Consider the following 19,102-nt stretch of genomic DNA (forward strand, 5'->3'; position numbering starts at 1 on the left):
GTAGGCGGAGGGACGGCATGACAAAGGGCACGTATGCCTGAAGAAGATAGGAGGGGGGGGGAGGAGGTCAGGATTGGATTTCAATAAACAGACAAGGGGGACAGAGGAGGAGAGGTGAAAAGTTTAAGGGGAGGGGTGAAGCAGATAAAAGGAGAGGGTAACAGTGAGAGAGCACATTTTTTGGGAAAGAAGAAATTTGGTAGGCATTACATCGCAGTATTACAGGAAACGCACTTACACAAGGAAGATTTCCATAGGATGCAAAAACTGTGGGTGGGCAAGGTACTGGCTCTCCAACAATAGGCAGGAAAACAGGAGTTCTCATTCTCATGTATAGAAACTTGGGGTTTAAAGTGGTATCATCTGCCTGTGATCAGGCGGGAAGGATTTTTAATCTCACATTGAGGTTCCCGGATAGGGAATTGTGCCTCTTTATTATATACAGCAATTTCCCCTTCTAGTACCTTCTTTCAAGTATTGACTAATTGGATCACTTAAGATGCCACTAATGATAAAATAGTAGGGGGAGACGTTAACACTGTCATGCATGCAAATGAGGATAGAACCTCTGATCATGGTCAGAGTACTTTGCTGTGGAATGCATTGGGGTGCCTGCCAACACAGAAGGACCCCACCTCATCAGGTACCTTGTAGCTGAATTTGCATAAACCACCCACCTTAACAAATGTTGACATCACTATGTTTTGAAAATGTGGTGTTACCCACCTTAACGGCGGAGCAAGTGGAAGCTCTGAATGCGAAAATTACTGAACAGGAGTTAAGGGGAGCTACTTCTTCTCTAGTTAACGGCAACGTGCCAGGATCGGACGATCTGACTGCTGAGTACAACAAAACTCTCAAGGCAGATATTATCAGTGATTTGGGGAGTGTATATACCAAAATGTGGGAGACCAGAATGTACCTTTCATCTGAGAAAAAGTCTTTTATAAAACTGCTCCAGAAACCGGGAAGGGATTCAAGACAACCAGACTCATATCGGCTAATCTCACTAATAAATCTAGATGCTAATTTACTCTCTAAAATACTGGCAGATAATATCCTCGGTACAGGTAGGGTTTTTCAAGGGCAGAGCAGCCGTTTCAAATATCCACAGAGCTCTTATAGTGTTAGAATAAGCCAAACAACATTCACAGTCAGACCTGGAAATCATAGGCATCGACACTAAAAAGGCATTCAATAATGTTCCTATCCCCTGATTATTCCAAACTCTGAGAAGAGTAGGTATTTGTGGACCATACTACAACCTGTTGGCAACTATGCATTCGGACCTCCGCCCAAGAATGAATACCCCCGGATTTTTATTGAGCTCTATACCATTGGAGAGGGGGCACAAGACAAGACTGCCCAAGACAAGACAAGTGCTTTGAGGGACCCTTGGGAGCGCACCTGATGGAGGAGGTGAGGGAGAAGATCCTAAAAGGTGAGTACATTGACATATTTTCCTTGCTGCCGTTGGAGAGGTTTAATTTGGACAGGAGCTTGGGGGGGGAGGGGCGCAAAGAAGAGAGCGAGGCACGTAGGCACAGGCTCATCCCGCGAACATTTTTTAATTGGCTACAGGCATTTAGCATTTTGGCCAGTGTATTGGGGGAAAAACAACCTGAGTTGTGTGCTTCTTTGTTCTGTTACCTTGACACGATTAGGGAAGCACAAAAAATGTTTGGAGGGGTGGCGTGGCTGCGCTATGATGAGCAGTTTCGCCAGCGGAAGGCAGTCAGGCAATCTTTGCGCTGGGACCACAAGGACATTGGGCTTTGGATGAAGCTCATGTCCGGTCCTAGGATGGGGGGACGCAGTTTTTTCCAGGGGCGGCCGGCGTTCAGCCAGCAGCTGGAGCGTCGGCCATTAGAAAGAAAGGGTTGTGTTGGCCCTTTAATGAGGGTTGATGTAAATTTGGGGGGAGCTGCAGATTTAAACATGAATGTTCAGGGTGTGGCGGTAATCACGGCCTCTCAAGATGCTTCAAGGCAGGGGCAAGTAGAGGGGGCGAGGGTGGTAGCAAAGGGGCGGACGCCAGTGAACATAGAAAGGATGCGCCCCTTTTTAGGTAAGTACCCGGACAGGGCGGCGGCCAGGATACTGGAAGAAGGGTTTGTGGAGGGGTTTTGGATACCGAGCACTGCAGGGGGGGCGGTTAAGGAAGCTAGGAATTTGCAATCTGCTTTGGGGCATCCCGAAGTCGTGGCGGACAAGTTGGCAAAGGAGGTGAGTTTGGGGAGGATGAGCGGGCCGTTCAAGGAACCGCCTTTGGAAGGTTTGATTGTGTCGCCGCTGGGATTCGGCGTTCTAAGACAGACCAGAGTGGTAAGGGGTTATTGGTGAGGGTGTTCAAGATGGGGGGACGGTCCGGGGTCTGCCTGGTAACGGCAGTGGAGGATTTGCTGAGAGTGCGGGGTTTAAGAGAGGGTCCTTTGCTGATGCATGAGGATGGGTCTTTTCTATCTCGTTTTCAGTTTATTGCTGTTTTTAAGAATTGTTTGAGGTTGTTGGGGGAGGCCGGGGAGTCCTTTTCCTCTCATTCCTTTAGGATTGGGGCTGCTACTGAGGCGGCTAGGTGGGGGCTAGGGGAGCTGTTATTAAAAGGATTGGCAGGTGGGAATCCAACAGGTTTCGGCTATATGTCAGGCCTCATTTGTTGTAAGTGGGTGATCAGGTGTGGAGTATTTATTTAAGGTAAGGGTTGGTTAAAAGGTAAGGGGAGGGGGCTGGCAAGTGGGTGAGTTAATAGTTTGGTGGTAAATGGGGGGGAAGATATCTGGCAGGCAAATTACGGGATACCTTTGTCATGTCCCATTCTGAAGGACACAGCAGACATTTTCTATCACCTCCCATTAGATGAGAGATTAAATAGGAAAGTGTAAACTGGCTGCTATGAGACATTTTAAACGTTGCTGGCGGCAGATTTAAAGTTTTCAGCTACAGAGATAAAGGCAATGTGGTATTGAGCTGACATCTGAGACTATCATGACAACTCAATGAAAACAAGCCAACGTATTGTATGGTCAGAAATAACAAATGGTCAATCAGTAGCAGTGAATGTTGACTGCTTAGCAGCTTACAATACTGCCCATCTAGATGTAAATAAGCTTTCCCAACATGACATTAAATTTTAATCCTTACGCAAACACTAAGGGCACCTCCGATAAACATATTGTAATAAAATATGTAGCAAAGTAACACTGTACTGCAATACTTTTAGTAGAAGCCATTCTAGTTTGGCTTTTGCTTCCTGTCAGAGCCAAGGGAAAGGGCAGTGCTGCACAAACTATAAGCTTCTAGAAGATTCTGGGTGGAAACCAATGATGTTCCCATTGCATGAGGGAAGCGTCCCTAAAGTAAAGACATCTGGAGGATGACGTATTTCTTTGGAGAAGTTGCCAGATGTCAGTATACAGGGAAGTAATAAAGATAAGTCTTAGAGATAGAAGTGGAAGAGAGTAGATCCGAACTTTCTTTTGAAGTGTCCCAAAGGAAAAACCACTGACGAGCCATTGTGTGATGTATTTGAGGAGCCAGGACAGCAATGTCCTTTCCATACATGTGTATTTATATAGCGGCAATATACAGATCCCATGGTCATGTCACCACCAATCCCTCAGAGGAATACAATCTAATGTGCAATCAATGCTCTGGGGGCAGTAACCTACTAGTATGTAGTGTGGTGTGGGAAGAAACCAGAGTACCCAGAACAAAAATCACACAAACACTGGAAGAACATATAGATGCAATGCATTCAGCACCCTGGCTGAGATTTGAACTCCAGGCCCAAAACAAAGATCATGGTGCCAGCCATATGAATGTCAAGCCATACAACATCTTCACACATTCATGTATATAGATTTCTCCATATTCTCCAGAAAAATCAAATCCTTGTAGGGTACCTCCATTGTATAGGGTATTAATGACACCAGAAATCCTGTAGATTTTGTCCCTTTATTCACCATACCATCTAGGGGAAATGAGAATTTTATCTGAACTAGATTCTTGGAACAAAAATATACTTCATCGGGACTAGAGGAAAATAAGGTCCTTGACATTTCATGTGTATTGAAGTCTGGATGCCAAGTGCTTATATTTCTGGAAACAGATTTGACTCAAGGATACAAGTAATAGGATCAGCTATATATTGTGTGCAAAGAGGTTTTACTGCCCAACAATTTGCATTGATTGCCAAAAAAAAAAAAATTACCTAAACAACATTGGGGATATGGATGTACAATTCCATTAAAGTCTGTTATTCTATGGTAGTAAACCTTTGGGTATTGGTGGCACTGAAGATTTCTAAATACAATATACTTCACAGTGTTGAGCTAATTACAGGCAATTATACAGCCTACGTTTATAGATACATGGAGATATGTAATGATTACAGATCAGCAACAATTTGTGTCACATTCGTGAGTAAGCTATATTATGCAAGCCACTTTGCCTAAAACTGCTGACATAAGACCATGCAATACACATTCTTGACTACCAATCAGTCCTATGTAAAAGCCAAATAACCCAATTATTAATATATCAATGCCTGCATTTCTGTAACAAAGGTATCCTGTAATCTGCAAAATTAAGGCCAATGGTCAGATTGGTAAAGCTGGAGAGCAGTTCAGTGACACTTGCTGGTAGATATTGAAAAGCCAATCCTTAATGAATGACTGGGAAGAATGGCAACTACCTGGGAACATCTGAACACTGACTATGTAGAAGGAACCAGCAAACTGTACTGCAGTTTTTTGCATGCAGCTGAAGTGCAGACCAAGACAAAATCTGGCCAAAACTTTAGAAATTAAACCACATATTGCTCTGCAATACATCTGTAACGTCCAATATTACCATTCTAAAAACTTGGTTGATCTGCCAGAAGTCCAGAATGTTCTCAACTTTCATGCTAAGCTGACAGTGTCTATACAATGACATACAATTTACAAGCAATGTTTTCCTCCCTGATCTTAGCTGGAGAACACATCCCTTCCTCTTGGTTTTCTAGTTAAACTAGAGATTTCTGTATTTGCAGGGCTACAACTTTAAATCCAGTTCTATTAAAGTTTTGGCAAACATTTAAAAAAAAAAAATATAAGCCAATACCAGTTATTCTTCAAATTGTTCCTTACTCCCCAATGCCGAAAACTTGTCCATTCACATCCCTGCCACACCGTCTGGTATAAAACAGGCACTGCTAGAAACAATTTTTTTTTACTGAGACTTCCATGTCCTATGGGACTTCCAAATAGACAACCTCCTTATAGAAAGGAAAGTATTTTTTACCTGCAAGTCACTTTACTTGCATACCTTGATAAACCAACATAAAGACTAAATCTGTAGGTGATTTACCATTTCAGGACGTTTTCCATGTGGACCAGAATCTTTGGTTACAAAGTTTTGTGGATTCCTAAAATGTACTCCACTGACACTATGGTGATCCAACATACCTGCTCGAAAGGATATATGCTATCAATTTTCGGCTTAATTTTCCCTTGCTTGTAGAGGTCAAGAAGTTTAACCACAACATCTATGAGCAGCTCCTTTTCATTATCCAAGTGGCCCAGATGGAATCCACACACAGCTTTGTTTGAAGGAATTAGCTGCATAGCATTTATGTTGAACTGGTTCCACCAAGACTTCGCTAAGGCAACAAGGTTCTTCTTTTGTCCAGTCAACAGGTTGGCAGCCCCTGTAAAATAAAATTATAATCTTGCATATCCATAGACTAGAGCTACACAAAACAAACCCCACTGATAGGCACAGAGGATTCAACAGTTTGCAAAAAACTTAGTTGATTAGGATCCTTGAGCAAAAAAAAAATGATGGGTTTGTGTAGATTATAAAGCAATAACCCAAATCTCTTGAGGATATACACCTGGTACACTTATCTCCTCCCTAAACTATTGCAACAGCTTATCTGGTATTCACCAACACTTGCCTCTATAAATCGGTCATGAATCAATCACCAACAATGCAGCCAGACTTCAATCTTTGGTAGTAACCAACTGTCACCTAATGATACTACTGTGCTTTGTCTTTAAATGTTTTTTGCTACTATCCCATTTGCATTTCCAAATTTAAAAATACATGAACCCTAACTGCCCTCATTGCTCCAATGAATAGTGCTGCCCCCCACCCTCTAGATCCCCTCTATGGTCAGGCTTACTACTGCCTTAAACACATCACAGATAATCTGCTTCTAGCCCCGCTACTGATGATCAGTCTCTACAAAAAGTGAGGGGAAGCCAAAATAGTTTTAGGTGATCATTGGACCAAAATATGGGTAGATATTTTCCAACAGGGACACTTGTTATGGGAAATAAGAAGTTCTTCTCACTTGAGATTACCATTAACTTTCTGATACATCCCCAAGACAGCAAGTGGAGGGAAATACCATCAAATATGTACAAAGATAACCAGTTTGAACCCTTCTCTACCCTAGCCAAAAACTGCAAACATTTTTTGCCTATACATAACACAGACTAGTGTGCAATAATAAATCAGATTGGGAGTAAAAGACCAAAAACTACAAGGAATACCGCCAGCAAGGTCTGCAGGCTGACACTTGTCAGTATACAGACACCATTATATTATTCCAAAGCATAGATTTAGTTCTCCATTTATTCTTTAATCTGTGTATTTGAGACATCCGCTAAAGAATACTATGCATTCATTTGTAACAATCATGGAAATTTGCTGCTTTTTTTATATATCCATCTCTATCATGGGAAGCAATGTTTGTGTACTCCCAAGGTCCTTCAGTAAATAGGAACCTCACACGGCATCCAGCTGCCCCAATTCAAAGCTCTGAGTAAAGCGTTTTGTTTTCTTTTTGATTCCCTAACCACTATAGAAGATATCACACCAACAATTCTTAGTCAGAACTAGGACACCCTTGTAACTAGTTCGTGCTAAACAGATTTTACACATTAATAAAACCTTGCATAGAATGTTATTTTGTGCAACTCACATGACTGAGCAGTCAGCCACAACTCATGATTAGTCTGAGCTGTTTGTCAGTTTGCTGCTTTCCTTGTATCTCCTCACATGACTCAGTCCATATTTCTACTCTAACAATAAGCAAAAAATCAGCTGTGACTTAACTGCTTCTACATGGATTTCTGTTTCTCTTTTCATTAAAATCTATTTCCTATACCTGAAGCACAGGTCTTATAAAAATGCACACAAAGCCATGTACTCCATTTAGACCTTCACCCTCAACATTCTCTGCAGCATTATTCACTTATCTTTTATCAACACATGTATCCCAGACATAAGGGGAAATACCACTGATGAGTAAACCCAAATTGGATTCCAACAAACAAGAAAATGCCAAGCAAAGAGGAAGCAAAGTTTCTCCTCATACAAGGTGTGAGTTGCAAATCGTCTACAAGATCCCACTCACCAGATCCTTTCTCAAGGAAACCAGCATCTGCTACAGGTACACTAAAGAAAACAAAACTCGATTTTTTTCAAGGACACTCCAAAAACCCAAGATTTAGGGACAGCTTATTCAACTGTACAACAGACTAACATTTAAAATCTAGCATATTTACCTTGAAGCAATCAGAGGCTTAAAAAACTATTTACCACTACAGAGGTATCCGGTTTACTACAATTCCTAGAAGAAAAAAAAACTGGGAGTGCATTCGTTTTAAACTTTTAAGGTAAAATACCATTGCAATATTTAAAACGTTAATTTTCTATGCCCATTTGCCTATTGCACAGACAATACTAATTTTACATTGTCTGGGTATCCAGGTTTCAGTTATAATGGAATAAAAGTTACGTATATACTCACCATAAAGTACCAGTTTTCCCATTGGTTTCAGCAGGTTGTATGCTTTACAAGTGTCAGAACCTCCCAAGGAATCCATAACTATGTCTACACCTAGAGTAAACAACAATTAGGTTAAATACACCTTAGCACTAAAGGCCACCTCACCCACATAAAATCACACCACCAATAAAAGGCCACAAATAAGGCACTTTAGCTTGACCAATGTCATGCCATTTTCTCAGGGGGTAAATCCATCAGGGGTAAAAGGGGTAAATATTCCACCTATGGACTAAGGCAAAAATTGTTTTATTTAAAAATGAATATGGCGGGCAGCTTAGCCAGGGGTGGACAAAAATAAGCATTTTACACTTATGACCATTCTAATGGTTCCTTAAAGAGATTTTGGTTGTTCACAAGAAATCTGCCTCTTAGGTGGCAGAACAGACCGCTTCTCCCTATTCATTTTCAGGATTCCTGCAGTTCCAATTTATGTAAGAAAAACATTACGAATATTTGACGCACAAGTAAAACAGAACATGAAAATGACTATGTAAAGTATATATTTTTTTTACCTTTAGGGGAGATTTTCCGAAGTTCATCCACATAATCACTTGTTCTGTAGTCAATTGGGTGAGTGACTCCGTGTTCTTTAAGTGCTTCATGCTTGATGGAAGAAGCTGTCCCAAAAATTGTAACATCCTCCACTGTTTTACAAAGCTGTATTGCTGCAGTGCCCACGCCACCTATGGTTAAATTGTATACAGAATACATTAAAACAATACTCCATGCTAAAAACATATGCATGTGACAGCTTACATTATTACATTGCTGTTTTATTGGAATCCTTCTTTACTAGCATTAGTTATGTCACCTAAAAAGTTTCATGTTTAATGGACAATTACTGAACTTTACAAAATTTCACTTTTGAAAATGACCCTGTCTTAAAAGACCTTGTTTAAGGGGTGGGGTGAATTTTTGCACTCACCTTCTCACTTCCACCATTCTTGCCTAGGCAAAAACATGTATGACCATCCAAAGTCTTTTCAGACAACTAAATCCACAGAATGCAGACTGCGCATGTGCGAGGCACAGTGTGTCACTCAAAGGGGAAGAAACTTCCCCCAGAATCATGATGCCAGAACCTGCCCACTCTCCCATTGCAAGCTCAGACCTGCTTGCTAAACATCCTGGGGGGACCCTAGCACAGGGCTGGGGACAAAACAAAAGTTATGTCCACAGCCCTGCACTACTGTATCCCCAGGATGTTTAGTAAGCAGGTCTGAGCCTGCAATGAGAGTGGGCAGGTAGTATATATAGGCCATTCTACAGAGTCCTTGTTTCATCAAGATCTTTCCAACCATAGGTTTATCCCTCCAACCAAAGAAATAGCACCTCTCCCTTCCCACAATATCATAATGATTGCAAACGACACATTTCCATAGCTGAAATATGTATTAAAAAAAGGGTGATTATGAGGCTGTAAAAACCATATTAAAATATATACTTTTTATATATACTTTTTCTCAACCATGACAAGCCAAAAATTTCAAAATGATAAAATATGAGCTGTGGCTCCTTAACCCATTATTAAACAAGATTTATATAGGGCCAACATATTACACAGCGCTGTACAATAAATAGGTTGCAAATGACAAGACCAATAGACAGTGACAAGATGAGGAGAGGACCCTGCCCCGAAATGCTTACCATCGAGGAAACTTGCATCCTAAATAGGAGATCGCAAGCTGATAATACAGCCATGTGAACCAGAAAGTAGTTGCCTTATACATTTACCAAATGCCATGGCTTCTTTCCAGTGCAAGAGCTATAGTAACTGATCTAGTGAAGGCATCACATTTGAAAAGTTTGAAAGGCTAATCAGACTGACTAGCAAAAAATTGTTTTGGTATTTCGTAGCTTCCTGTCAAAACAGTAGGTTTTTTTTAAACTATTTGAAACTGACAAATCAAAATACAAAGCTTAAATTACAAGATACTGCAGTTTACACAGCATTTGTTAGAAGGCTTTACCACGTTCAAAGTCTGGGTGCAGTGCACTTTACAAGCTGCAACTGTAGTACATGGACATATTTGCATGAGATTGCTGCACAAAAGCTTCTAAAAACCTTGTATTATTCTGAAGGCTCAGAAATACTATACATGTTTTTTTTTTTTATAGTTACAGGGATGAAGATCTGAATCCGGCACAAGTGTTAGCAGCCAAAATGGTAACGTTTTTGAGCACCCCTCCCTATCAAGTGCCCTTTTAATAACATTAGGCTTAACATTACGAGGGAAAAGTTCATTCACTTTGAATGCTTTTGTAGTCAGATTTATTTTCTTTTCCTGTTCTGTGCTTGAACTAAACAGGAAACACTGCAGCTGGACAGGAAGACTGATATTACATGCAGGAAAATGAGGAAACACGTTAACTGTGGATCTTTAAAAGCAGGATGTGACGTCATCTCTGGAATGGGGTAATGAACTTGTGTGGAAGAACACTATATTCGCTATCCACTTCTATTTCAGTGCAGAAAAAAAAGGTTATTTGAAATCTAAACATTGTATATATACATTCACACCCAAAGCAGGGCTGTAATGCTAAAAAAATTACCATTACCACAGGAGCTCCAACTGTGAAACACATTGAGAATGTAATCATTTTTAAAACCATAATACAATGGCACACAATTTCATACACAATCATGAAAAGTAAAAGCAGCAAGTACACCTTATTCCACTTCTAAGGTTTTACATACCGGGACATAAAATTACCTGGTTATTAAGGTTGTAAAATTTAAATTCAACCCCTGATGTGAACACACAACACATGCCATTTAACAAAAATGAAGAAGCCATTGTGAACAACTAAGTACACCCCATGATTCAATAGCTTGTAGAGCCATTATTAAGTAATCATTTTGGCTGTCTGATAAAGAGGAATTTGGGCCTGTTCTTTACAACATTGGTTTCAGTCCCTGGAGGTTTGTGGGCATTAGTTTTTGCACAGCTCCTTCACAGTATTTCAGGTTATGATCTGGACTTTGACCGGGCCACTGCAACACCTCGGTTTTCTTTTTCAACCATTCTGTCATGGATTTACTGCTCATTCATTGCCCTATTGCATGACCTGATTTCATTCAAGTATCAGCTGTAAAAAGGAGATGGCCTTAACCTTTGACTAATATACTGTGGTATAAAGAAGAATTCAAAGACTGTTCAATTACTGCAAGGTACTCAGGCCTTGGGGTTGCAAAATCACCACCCTTTCACCACAGTGAAACAGATGGCATGAGATATTTGTGCCAATATGCTGTATCTGTTTTGCCAATGTGGCATTGAGTATCATGAATAAACCTCTCCATTTTGGTCTCATCTGTCCAGAGGATGTTGTTCCAGGAGTCTGGTGGTTTGCTCAGACACAACTTTACAAACCTAAGCTGTTCTCTTTCAGAGAAGCTTTCTCTTGGAAACCCTCCCAACTCTTCATGTGTTCAGTCTTTCTTATTGTACTGTGATGAACTAACATTCAACATGCTAACAGAGGCCTATAGCCTGAGATGGGAGCTCTGTTTGCTATTTCTCTGAGCATAGCAGACGTTACTAATCATACGCAGTGGTTCTTTTGAATTACCCAATGAAAAGGTTTACGATCATAATCTTCTAAACTGTTAATCAATATCCGTAGAAAACAATCACAGAGATGGGAAATTTGTATTTGTTGTATAATCTAATATTTTATAAGTCATTTTTAAACAAGGTGTAACTCTTAGCTATTCTATTTACATAAAGCCAGGATTTATTCCAGATTCCAATAATTAATCTGGTGTAAATATTTAAAGCGAGCTAGTAAATTGTGGTCTTTTCCAAGGATGGCCATCACAATACCAGATTAACTTTAGGGATCCACTGATTACATTTTTCTACCAAGAGGTTTAACTACTGGACCTCATGATCAATTGCAAGTTTTTTTCAAGATGGGTAAAGTAGGGTCACAGCAGATGTTTCTTCGCTTGTCCTGGAATTATGGGAAATCTTTACATTGCTCTCCCATATTTGCAGAAAATACTGCACATGTACTTGGACCTGAAACATGGTCAATTCTCTAATGAAGCACCTAAAAGCAGTAGAAAACTAGAGAGAAATTGTATTCTCTCCCACTACCTCTGAACAAGGGCAAAGCTACAGCTAGCCTTATTAGATTGTTGTAGAGAAGGCCTGTTTTTCTACATAGAACAAGAAGACATTTAACTTATTCATGAACACATTTACACACTTTCTTATTGCTAGTGCTCACTGCTAGCTAGAAGGATTTTTATGGCCCAGAAGACAAAGAGCTACAGCAGAATTTCATGCAAATCCGCATCTGATCTCCTCTGCAGCAGCAAAAGACAAGGTAGGACTTTGATACACCAGATGAAATCTTAATCTACCATTTCATGTGTCAATAGCACAGAGGAGTAATGAGAACATTTTCTTGTTACACATCAGGTCTGTTTTACTTTTATACTTCTGGGTGGATTCAACTTTAAAATGCAGTTATGCACATTAGACACTCATCAGATACCACCCCTTCCAATATGCAGGTTCCCCCTGTGCAAAAAAAAAAAAAAAAAAAAAAGCCAGACTCAAGGCATTGACTCTACAGGACCTTTGAAGACAATAGCAGCAGGTCCTCCACAAGCCTGCTATTCTCCCAACATTATGTCCTGCTGCCATTTCTTTGTCAGTCCACATTGCCCAACTATACATGAGATCTAAAACCAAACAATTGATCAGAACAGACCCACTTCCACAGCATGGGTATATTATGTCTTTCAGCAAACTATGATATGGGAGCATTTATATGGGGGCTGGAAAACAGGCTAGTACCCATAGCCTTGCCATCACAATCTTGCTCTTGTTAAAGTAGTTTAGATACTCTTATTGCAGAGATGTACATAACCTCTTACCGGACAGCTACCTGCTAAAAAAAAATAAATTTTTTTTTAATGTTGCCTAATGTTAAAAGTTATAAAAATGTTTAATACCAAGACTAAACTTTTTTTGTCTGGTATTGTAAATGTTGTGTAAGAACTATTTTATCCAGATATCTAGTAAAGCAAAGTTCTTACCTGCTGCCATGTGGATGAGGACACTTTGTTTTGGTCTCAGATTCCCAAAATCGAAGAGTATCATATAGGCAGTTATATAGTTTACCAGCAAGGCTGCAGCTTCTTCAAAGCTCATTCCATCTGGCATGATGAATGTGTGGCTAACCTGGACAGTAACCAGTTCTTGCCATAAGCCAAATCTGTTGAGGACCATAACCTTATCTCCAACCTAAAAAGACAAAAGAATAAGGTAACATGAAGAAAATGATGAAAGATATCAAGAAACAGATGTCATTTATGATACACTGGTAAACTGAATGTCTATTTTCAAGCCTGATTAATAGCAATAATAGTTACCAGCAGTCACCTATAGTCAAAATGTGATGCTATATCCCAAGCCTTATAAATATTACAAAAAAAAAAAAAAACTTAAGGCATATATAATACATATATAAAAAGTAAATAATCCTAGCAATCTTAACTTGTTAAACACCATAAAATAATCACCATCTATTGTCAATATACTTACAATCCTTATCCTACTGGAGAGGCCAATTTTATGGTTTTAACAAGTAGTTAAGATTTAAAGCATTTATAATACAACAGTATAGAAAGTCCGGCTTTTGTTGTTTTTTTTTTTTTATATAGCCTGCATTTACCAGGAAACTTTCTTCACATATTTGTGTATATACACATTTAACTTGCATGAAATTATATGTGCCCACACACTAAGCACAAATCTACAATGCAAGTTTCCCCTTATAGAAAGCCTCCCTAAAGGTTGAAGCACTGAAAAATACTTTGCAATCCTGCCAGAGATAGTTCAGTTACATTCTACGGTATGTCAATGCTGCCAATCCTGCAAGGGGGAGTAATCTGTACAGGAGGCAATCCAGTGCTCACTTTATAGACAAAGTTCCCTGGAGAATCCAGAAGACAACAGGGCAGTGTAATGAGACCATCATAAATATATTTGTCCATGCAGAATTTTTAAAAGAAAACCTAATAATCATGTATTGGAAAATCATTTAATGTTTTTATTTTGATTTTGCCTGTACATACACTTTTTTATTCCAAAAAGCCCTGAAAAACTTATGGGACACATGACCCTGTCAGACAGCATCAGCACTCCACAGACCACACATGAAGTGTTAAAGTAGTGGAATCCTAATGTAAAGGTGGATAGTAAAAAGCAATTATATACATGTCTATTGAGCTGAAGTGTACAATAACATATATATATATATATATATATATATATATATATATATATATATATATATATATATATATATAACTTATACTATACTTAACTTATATATATTATATATAACTTAACTTATATAAATATAAGATGTTGTGTGTATACACATCTTAAGTCCGAGACCTTTATCTAAAACCATTCTTTTAGACAATAAAGCAGTTTTAAAAGAAAGGTGATGGATAGCGTACTTTAGGTGGGGTGTTTTTAGGCAAAGTTCAGACAAAAGTATTGCAATTGCCTACTCTAAATCTAAGCAGGTCACCAGTAGTATAGCGTTTAGGAGTGCAATTTCCACCAAACTGATGCCAAAGCCAAGCCATTCTGATGGCTGAAACTGACATTTCGTCCTGTTTATTGCACATTTTTTGTTGAACCATCATTATGCCTGGCTGTCACAGTGGCAAACAGTAATGTCAAGAATTGGGCAAGCAAGGTTTAAAACAATACACAGTGTTGAAGAGCAGAAAGCCTGGTATCCTCACTTGAAAAAGCGCATTGACATTAAACCATTTATACTGGAGGAGTAACAACTTTTAAAACAACCCATAATGGACTGTCCTAGCTGCTTTCATTTGATACATTAAAGGTCATAGAGTTCATAGAAAATGATTAAAACTGAGACATCTCTATCATAAAACATTGTTTTCATCAGCCTGCCAGGACTCTGCTCCCATGTCTTGTGCTTCTCTAGGCAAAAATGTACAAATTATGTTCTGGATCATAAAAAAAACAACTCGCAACAATTAATTTAGATGCTACCAATCAAGATACAAGTATAGCAACATCAATACTAAAATCACAAAGGCTACTAGGTCTTTAATCCAGAACTTAATCCCTGGGAATTCTCCAGTGGAATATACAACTCTACGGCACATATCTCACACCTAAAGGAGATGGGAAATAATCTCTGATGTGATACCCACACAGGTCAGAGACGAACCTTAGGTGTGCATATCAGGGAACCCAAAAAACCCCACTCAAGACTCCCCACATTTAAAGTATTATAGACTATTGATTAACCTACAGAATAGGCTTGCGAGCAAGCAATAAAAGTGCATAGTTATTTTTTTTTTTTTTTATAAAAACCAACAAAATATCAAGAAGCTTTAGGAACTAAATTTCCTAGCCGTTTTAGGCAGCCAAATCCAAGAGGGGTCTACAAGGACTTTTGACACCAACAGGTGGTAACCCAAGAATACACAAGTTCCCCCTCCTCTTACAGGTTGTAGGGCAGTGGTCGCCAAACTTTGTGGTCACAGACTGAGCCAGGAGCCGTGTGTCACTCAAAGGGGAAGATACTTCTCACAGCTCCACAGTGTTACATACGCTTCTTTGTATTTCTGAACTTTGTGTACAAGCTAAAGCATACCTGAACCTGGTTTGTATTTCACATTACCATATAAAGAAAAATTAAGACTTAAAAGTGTATGCAAAGCTAACTTTTCCAGCTATCTAGGCCTTTGTTAAAGAGATTTGGTCTCTTGTCCTGACATTATACAGAAAGTAAGGGGAACATTTCCAACATCGACAGAAATTAACCCTCACTTCCTGTCTGATGAAAGTTTCCAGTGAAACAGAAAGATCACCCTATGCAGACACTGCCTTACATGCAAGTCATTAGATGGGCCCCAAGTTTACCTTAGTCCTAAGGATAATGAAACCGGGACTAGGTAAATATAAACAGGCAGATGGGTCATAACTCTACCTTCAGGCCACAGAGGTGATATCTAGCAAAACAGGGCGAGTGCTAAAATAATTATCTTCCCTAGGATAACATTTCTAAATAAAACCAGAGAAGACATTTAAGAATGGGAAGGATATCTCTGCATGACCAGCCATCATGCTGAGCACTGCTGGTACCTACCAATATTTGGAGTACATCAGAAAGCCTACCAGATTTAAACAGTATTTGACTCAAGAGCCAAGTTAATGTATGTAAATACAAGGAAGGTAGGGTTAGACCCAATGTCATTTTTACATTTTTATTTATGGGGAAAACACTCCCCCCCATCTTTTCATCCTGATAACCAAAGTCACCAGGAGAAAGTGAAAGTAAATCACATATTTGAAGAGGTGAGCAGAGCAAGATGTCAGAAAATTTAACAAAATGATTTTAGGATGGCATTATAGGGGGTCTCTAAATTCAATCCTTTATGAACAGCACTCCTCTGCAGTTTCCTTCCATGAATTCTGATGCATCCGATATTGGCCAAAAGAAAAGCATTTCTTAAAGTTAAAGAACTTCCTAAAATCTCTGCCCTCAAGGTTAAGGCTACAATCATTATCCCAAAAGTACAGGAATTTCTCCCCTGCTCAAATTGTGGGACTTCACATATTCACTTCCAATAGCACAATAGCAAATAAAGGTTTGCCTTCGTATTTCAATTTTAATGATCCAAGAGACTTGGAAAGTGGAGACTGGGTTGCACAAGATAAAACCTTCTCTTGAAAGGTCATGTCCACAGGTCATGAAAGGTCATTTTCACACCAAACGGTATTACGAGGAAATAGATATAGATATATATTTTATTACTACCTAGAATGAGTATTTGGGTCATGTGGACAGCCAATTTTGAAACATTTGAGTAGGTGTATCATGTGTGATAAACTACCATAACAAGTTTGGTGACAAGTCCAGACAACTGACCGAGTTTAGCAATAGCAGCTTTCATACCAGGTAAAAAGTGAAAATCCTTATAATCCCACAGGCTATTAAAGTGGACCTGCCACAACTCTGGTAAGAGTGGACAAACTTACAACCCCTCCATATTCTGCCAACCCTTCCTACAGATGTACTGACCTATAAACAAACTTTTTATGCTTTTGTTAAAAACCACCAGGTAATTAAACAAAAATACTGCAGTATAAATGTTAACTGCAACTTATCAGTGGATTGAAGCCAGCATAAATTTAAAGCCAACTCCAACCTTACATAGCTGTACAAGCTCCTCTCCTTTACTGAAATACTTATGGTTACTCCACTAACTGTGGTATACAACTGTACACAGATATTCTAAACATGTGCATAGGAAGTGGAAGAGGCAGGTAAATTATTAAACCAAAGAAATAAGCGACTTATATACACAGATATCATCCTATAACTCATTACCCCTATTAGAGTCATTGCTTTCTAGTAAGCCCCCGAACTATGCTGCAGCCTTGAACTACCCAATATAGAGTGCCCCAGCTTTCCAGTACCCCTAAAATGTATTTCAGCATTTCATTTAAAATGCATCTCCACTTTCCCCCACAGTAAATACCTAATTTTGGAGGACAAATCCCCTTGCAGCTTGTACCCCACTCAGTGTGGTTCCAGACTGTCAGTAATAGAATACAGTTTGGAGGACAGCTCTGTCACTAACTTATGCTGAAAGTATTCTATACCACTGGGAGGCATTTATCACCCACTAACAAAGTTCCAATCATATGCAGATATTACAAAAAGGCAAATAACTAAATACAGACATTTCCATATTACCAAGAACCAGATTCCACCAGTAGAGGTATGGATACTCACATGACAGCAGATTACAAGTAACAAGCAGATTCTAGTGATCAGCAGATAAGTGGCAGGCCAATCATTGCTGGGGGTTAGTCAGGAAGGAGTTCCATCTTGCTTTGGATTTGCAGGGCCAGCCCAAAAGGTAACCTTGACTCAAAAGCCTGTAAAGCATTTCCTAATATGATGTAGGCATAGTACTATGAAGAAGAGTCAGGGGAAGTCTAGAGGGCCAATTGCACCTGCACAAATTTTTCTAATGCCAGGTGAACTGTGGCCAGTCCTTTCTGGAAACATCCAGGACTTACCACACCTGTGCTCAGACAACTGCAACACAAACAGTAAAAACATTAGAAGGGGTACATTTGTTACAGACAAAAAGATGAAATGTGTAATTTATGAATACGAAGTTGCCATCATGTGTACAAGTCAGTCAGATTCCATTATACAAGTTTCAATGGGTCCCATGAGACCTACCTAAGAATGTGCAGTGGTTTATATTTACGCTAAGCTTTTTTACAAGACAGCATTATCTCCAGTACTAAAGTTGCATTGGACTTTACAGTATGCACTAGAAGTCTCAGTAATCAGAGCAAATCTTGTTTCCTGGCTGGAGGACATGCAGCATCATTTGACTATTTGTTCAGCCTTTTCTTAGTACATTGGTACCTTGGTATAAGTCCTTAACCCGTTCCAGATCATTGGAATACCAAACAAATTTTTCCCATAAGAAATAAAAGGAAAATGGATTAATCTGTTCCCATGAAAAAAAATCCTATTGCTATTGGCATATTATACATTGATGGGGCTGTATGAAATAATTTAAACACTACCTAATACTAAAACACAAATACAAAAGCAATTAGATGAAATAAATCAAAATTTAACCTCACTTTACCTTGCTGAGATTAGTTGAGTGCCTGCTAGGATGGTGCTAAGGGAGGAGATGTTCTGTAATTCACAGAGTTATAGCACGGGTTGTTCACTGAATGGTAGCAATGGTATACTGACGCTCATGGCCAGTCATGGATTTGAATCGACAGGGTAAATAAGGGTAGCACGTGGTGTTATGACCCATACAAGTTCTAGCAAAAAGGTTGTATACCAAGCAAAATTTTTCATGTAAAAACAGGACTTATACTAAGGTACCATTGTATTTGTATTACAGTAATTCTACTTTGGGTGCTGTAAATGGGAAGCTGTGGTCATGGCCACATAAAACCCAGTCAGCCTCTCCATGAAAATAGGATCTACTTCATTAGGTCTCAGATAAAGGATAATACACACTTCAGAAATCTAGTTTCCCAAGTAATCATCTATTTACCGTATTTTTCGCCGTATAAGACGCTCCGGAATATAAGACGCACCCAATTTTAAAGGAGGAAAATCTAGAAAAAAAGATTCTGAAAGATTATTCCCCTTCTGATCACTCATGTGCCATTCATACCGGTATTCCCCTTCTGATCA

General features: G+C 39.2%; 1 protein-coding gene across 1 annotated transcript in view; it reads right to left on the bottom strand.

Moving 5' to 3' along the window:
- VAT1 (vesicle amine transport 1) overlaps nucleotides 1–19,102 on the bottom strand; it is a 41,245-nt gene that overhangs the window by 6,996 nt on the left and 15,147 nt on the right. Inside the window, exons 2-5 of the mRNA XM_072404018.1 lie at nucleotides 12,894–13,101; nucleotides 8,353–8,523; nucleotides 7,802–7,891; nucleotides 5,448–5,689 (exon numbers count right to left, since the gene is read on the bottom strand). Of these exons, the coding sequence (XP_072260119.1) occupies nucleotides 5,448–5,689; nucleotides 7,802–7,891; nucleotides 8,353–8,523; nucleotides 12,894–13,101 (711 nt within the window). The remainder of the gene's footprint in view (nucleotides 1–5,447; nucleotides 5,690–7,801; nucleotides 7,892–8,352; nucleotides 8,524–12,893; nucleotides 13,102–19,102) is intronic.

The sequence above is a fragment of the Pyxicephalus adspersus genome, chromosome 3 (assembly GCF_032062135.1).
Source record: "Pyxicephalus adspersus chromosome 3, UCB_Pads_2.0, whole genome shotgun sequence".
In the NCBI taxonomy this organism is placed as follows: Eukaryota; Metazoa; Chordata; class Amphibia; order Anura; family Pyxicephalidae; genus Pyxicephalus; species Pyxicephalus adspersus.